The 5008-nt window shown below is 60.3% G+C and overlaps 1 protein-coding gene across 1 annotated transcript in view; it reads right to left on the minus strand.

Annotated features, from left to right (window-relative positions):
* Positions 1 to 548: 548 nt before the first annotated feature.
* The window catches only part of RADIL (Ras association and DIL domains), a 16806-nt gene continuing 12346 nt past the window's right edge, over positions 549 to 5008 (minus strand). The window contains exons 8-13 of the mRNA XM_009320078.1: positions 4578 to 4738; positions 4027 to 4217; positions 2739 to 3153; positions 2290 to 2429; positions 1316 to 1455; positions 549 to 654 (exon numbers count right to left, since the gene is read on the minus strand). Of these exons, the coding sequence (XP_009318353.1) occupies positions 549 to 654; positions 1316 to 1455; positions 2290 to 2429; positions 2739 to 3153; positions 4027 to 4217; positions 4578 to 4738 (1153 nt within the window). The remainder of the gene's footprint in view (positions 655 to 1315; positions 1456 to 2289; positions 2430 to 2738; positions 3154 to 4026; positions 4218 to 4577; positions 4739 to 5008) is intronic.

Below are 5008 nucleotides of genomic sequence, written 5' to 3' on the forward strand. Positions count from 1 at the left end.
CAATGCACCCTGCTTGGAATCCTGCTCCTGGGTGCTCGTGCTGCCTTTACCACCCCCAGAGCTGGGCACCCTTTTCCAGCCTGATGTGCCAGCACCTCAGATGGCCACTGCTACAGCGAAGCCCAGGCCTGCCCCACATGCTAATCTTTAAATCCCAAAGGTGTTTCGAGCCTTCTGCCTGCCCGCGTGAGAGATCACGCAGAGCTGTCAGCCTAGAGGAACGGAGAAGCCTGCCTACAGCCCCCGTGGGGGGAGCATCCCCTTCCTGTCCCCTGCCAGAGGGGACAAAGGAACAGGAAAGCTCCTGAGAAGGATGACACAGGGTGTAAGATGATCAGGAATGATGCTCCCAGCCAGTGCAGTGGGAGAAGCATGCACCACCCTTGCATGTCCTTTCATCTGCTGCAGTGCAGGGGCAAGGTGTCAAAAAGCAAATCAAGGGCTGTGGAGTCCTGGTCCTTCCCTCTTGCACTCCAGGCTCCCTGAGGGCAGCCTTAGCCAGAGCTGCACTTGCAAGCTGCTGCAGAAGGACCTTCGTACCACAAGAACTAGGAGGAAGAGGAGCTGGAACTGATTTTTTTGGCTATTTCGATGTCTGACTTGGCAACCAGAAACCGCAGCTTCTTCCCTCCGGAGCGGATGAGGTCTACCGCACTGCAGAGAGCAGCAACAAGGAGAGAGGTGAATTCTGGTTCCCCGCAGGCTGGCAGCCCCCCAGGAGCCTGCCAGTTCATGGACATTTGCAAAACACCCACCCCATTTGCAGAACACCCCCCCACTCTCTGCTTTGTGCCTGCTCGGTGTTACAAGCAGGGTCTGTTTCTCTTCTGGCTTTACAGGGAGCCTGGCCTCCATGCGAGTGCTGCCAGGACAAGGGCAAACAAGCCCTGAGCTGCTCTGCCCTGTGGGAACCTGGGCTCTGCCTCGGACAGCCAGGCAGGGTGCAAGCCGCTCCATCCCACTTTGCAAGGAAGCCTGGGGTGGGATGGGCTGGAGCAGCTCTGCGTTGCTGAGACCCACCTCTGGGGCTCTCATTTATTTCCCAAATGTGCTCTCCAGCTTTTGCTCCCTGATCCCTCTTCCAAACCCTTCCACCCAGCTGCCTTCTCCCCTTTCCAGTGTCCTGCACAAGTTGCCTTCTCTCTGCGGCTTGCCCGTACCACAGCATCCTCTGCGTTGTTGGCCAGGACCGTAGCGCCAGGCGCTCGGAGACCCTGCGCAGCTCTTTGCTGCAAAACAGCTGAAAACCTGGACTTGAGCATTAACTCCCACGGTGCCGATACTGGACCGGACCCTCCGGCAAGGGGTGACTCACCTTTGGTAGTCTGCCCCAATGAGACTGGTGCCATTGACAGCCAGGATGCGGTCCCCGATGGAGAGCCTGCCGTCATCGGCCGCGGGGCTGTCCTCGATCAGGGTGCGGATGTAGATCCCCGGGGAGCAGAGAGGAGTGTGCTGTTGGCAGGGAAAGGCGGTGAGCAACCAGCCAGGGCAGAGGGGACACAAAAGGTTTGTGGTCCCAAAAGGCTGAGCTCCCCAGGCAGGGTGACAGCTCACAGCCAAGCAGGTGCCTGATGCCAGGCGGGACCCTGGAGGTGCTGGGGAATGTGATGGATGGGTGCTGGGGACAGTGTCGCTAACGGTAACAGGAAGGAAACATGAGCCTTCAGTTTTGTATCAGTTTATACACAGAAAGGAGAGGTAGGGGCAATCTTTTCTTGTTCAGTTTAATTAAGAGTAAAGCATCGTTAGCCTGCAGCCGTCTTGGGATGGGAGCTCTTTGCTCGCGGCTGTCCCAGGGGCTCAGTGATGCCCTGTTTCCTACTGACTAATGTACAGCTGTTAAAGGCCACTTAGTAAGATGATCCACCATACTAAGCCAGATTGCAATGCCGCCTTATGCAACGAGTGCCGTCGCTGGCGGAGCTGTTCTGACACCCCGTGAGCCTCCCTGCTCCCCTCCACTTCCCTTGCCACCCGCTGAAGTGTGGAGGAGAGACCTCGGCTGAGTCATTTTCCTTCCACAAGAGCACCGAGCCTGTTTGCTCTCTCCAGCTGCAGGACAGCTGTGATAAACTTTGCGTGCAAGGCACAGAGACCCAGGAGCAGAGATCTGCTCCTCCCGAGAGATCACTCTGCCTCATTTTCCCCAGGAGATGCAGCCTAGCTCCCGCGGGAAGCCATTAGCTTCTTTGCTGGCTTTTCTTGGGGTATAAAACATGTCCCACATGTCCCACTGCAGCTATGTGGAGGAGCATCAGCCCTGTCCTGCGATCGGTGAGAACTCACCAAGCCGTCGATCAGCCCCATCCCCAGCCCGATGGGTCCTCTCTCCAGCTCCACCACAAAGACGTAGCAGAAGTCATCGGTGGCAGAGCTGCGGCTGGAAGACTCTGGCGTGGGGTAGTCATAGGGGGTCGGCGAGCATCCTGGCAGCAGAGAGACCGGCTTACCACTCCGGCATCACCCAAACCCAGCCTCACAACCTCCCACAGAAAGCTGCCCCCCAAAACCCCATCAAAGCCGACTTCGGGTAGCCCCACAGCTGGTTTTCTGCCAGGGCAGGAGCTGGATGAGATGCTTCATTTGCTCTCACCTGCCTTGTCCAAGCACTGACAAGTGCTTGGTTCCCCGCAGGAACCGTGTGTACGGGGAGGGCTGCACAGGGGAATGGGCAGCAAACACCTTCGTGCCCCAATCCTGCACCCCCAAAGCAGGGCAGCGCCAGCTTTTGGTACCTTCAGGAGTGCTGCCTTTGGTGCCGTTCATCCCGTTCCTCCGGGGGTCCTGCAGCCCCTTGCCGGTGCCCTGCGGGGACTCCAGGCTCCCGGAGTCAAAATTCAGGGGGGTGGTGGGTGGTGTCAGCAGGCAGGAGGGGTCTGAGGGCGCCATGCCATTTTTGGGTGCTGGACCCCTGCCCAGCTGCAGCTGCTTCAGCTTCTCCTGGAGCTGGGGCCCGCTCTCCTGGAGCTGTGGCTCGCCGGTGGGGCGCGCGCAGGGGCAGCCGTTGGTGGCCAGGCAGAGCTGGGGGCTCCCCTCCGGCTCAGCGCAGCCCCCCGGGGAGCAGTAGTCCTCCTGGGTGATGGTGCCCCCCAGGGCAGCAGCTGGGCTCTCGCTCACCTCCAGGACATCTGGCGTCATGCATGCCTCTTTCTTAAGAAGGAGAAAAATGCTCTGTGGGATCCCCTGCGTGTGCTTTTCACACCCTACCTGCACCCCACCACCCTGTCTGCTTTGCAGGCAGGACAGCTGCCGGCTCCAGCCAAAGCCTTGGCAGTTCGGACACCGCCAGGGCTTGTCCTGGCTTCCCAGCACAGCTCCCACACCCCAGTTTTGTGGCCAGGGCTGTGCTGGGGATGCTCACAGCCAGCCAGGAAGGGGGACTCCTGGTCATGTCCCTGCTGGGGGATCTCATTGGAGGGGGACGCTGGGGGAGCACGACTCCTCCTGTGGTCCCAGAGCGAGGTGACGTGGCCCCAGGGTGATGGGAGGAGGTAGCGGTGCCTGTGGGTGCTGTGCTGCAGTTGATAGGGACAGGGCAGGAGAGGAGAAGGGGACCTGCTGGAGGGACGTCCTCCCCAGGGAGCTGGAGAGGAATGACAGTTGAGCTTAGCACCCACAGCACGTCTTGCCCCCCTGTGCTTTATAGGCATTAGCTAATTAGTGCTTTTGTGCAAGCCTGCCTGGCTACGTGGGGACAGGCAAGGTGCAGGGCAGGGAGGACTGGGGAACACACAGGGAGAAGGGGAGCGCTACCTGCGGATATCTCCCCTTCATCCCTCCTCCCCACTAACGAGATTGCTGGGGTGAGCCTGTCCTTCCAGCTCACCTTCCCGCACCCCCCCAGGCTGGGGGATTAGCAGCACTAATCCTTCCAGCAGCTCTACATGAGGGCATCGCCGCAGCTCCGGGCTGCAGGCGAGGGCAGCAAGCCCTCGGTACTGGGCTCAGAGGGGTCTCCAGAGGGACCCAAGACCCTCCTGCTCACCCAGGAGAAGAAAAGCCCCTCTGTGGGGTACAGGCTACCTTTGGGGGTGCTGAGCCTGGCCCCTCACTGGTGTGGGGGCTCTTGCTCTGCAGGCTCCAGAGGAAGTGGCGGATGTAAAGGAGGTGCCGGTAGATGTTGTCGTCCAATGTCTCCACCTCCAGGTCCACTTTGAAGCCCCCACTGGGCAGGATGATGGGCGGGTGGTTGTCGAAGGACTCCAGCATCTCATCTGAAAGGCGAAGGGAGGGAGGCTAGCACTGGCCCGGGCTGCATCCCTCGCCTGCCTCCCGGCTTTCGGCCACGTGCGGTCTCCCAGCCGGGACCAGGAACATGGTGAGCTGCGAGGCAACAGCATCCCTCACTTAGGAATGCAGAAAGAGCCCCAAGCCTTTCTGAGTGTGCTTTGCATCCTTTGCAATATCTGAATCGCGGGGCCATGGTTATTCCTGATCGCTGCAGTTGCTACAGGAGCCCCAGGGAGAGGAAGGGAATTGCCTGTTTGGTTTATACATAAAAACCTTGGAGGGAGCCTGCAGGTGACCAGAGCACGATGACCGGAGCAGCGTTGAGCACAAAGCCAGGGGCTCACCGGGCTGGAAGGTGGCCGGGCTCTCCTCCTCGATGGGCTGCCACGCTGCAATGCAGCCCACACCCATCACCACCTGGCACTGGCTCAGCACCCGGTGGAGCTGCACGGGGCTCAGCGCCGGGAACTCGGCTCGCAGGGACGGCCAGGTCATCTGAGTGAGGAGACAAAGCACGGGGCGAACGGCAGAGGTGAGGAGCTGCTTTCTGAGAGGAGCAGGGGCTCGCAGGGGAGATGGGAGGGAAAGGCTGGGCAAGATGGAGTGAGCCTGAGCATCCCCTCCTCAGTACTGCCCACCCACGGACCCATCACCCCCGGAAGGGGCAGCTGGTGACAGGTTGCAGAAGAAGGGACCTATCACTGCAGGGACCCCCAAACCCCAAGCAGGGTCTCTCCTGCCTGTGCCCATCCCGACGCTGCAAGCCGCCAGCTGC

Source organism: Pygoscelis adeliae, unplaced genomic scaffold (genome assembly GCF_000699105.1).
Source record: "Pygoscelis adeliae isolate BGI_AS28 unplaced genomic scaffold, ASM69910v1 Scaffold242, whole genome shotgun sequence".
NCBI classification, from domain to species: domain Eukaryota; kingdom Metazoa; phylum Chordata; class Aves; order Sphenisciformes; family Spheniscidae; genus Pygoscelis; species Pygoscelis adeliae.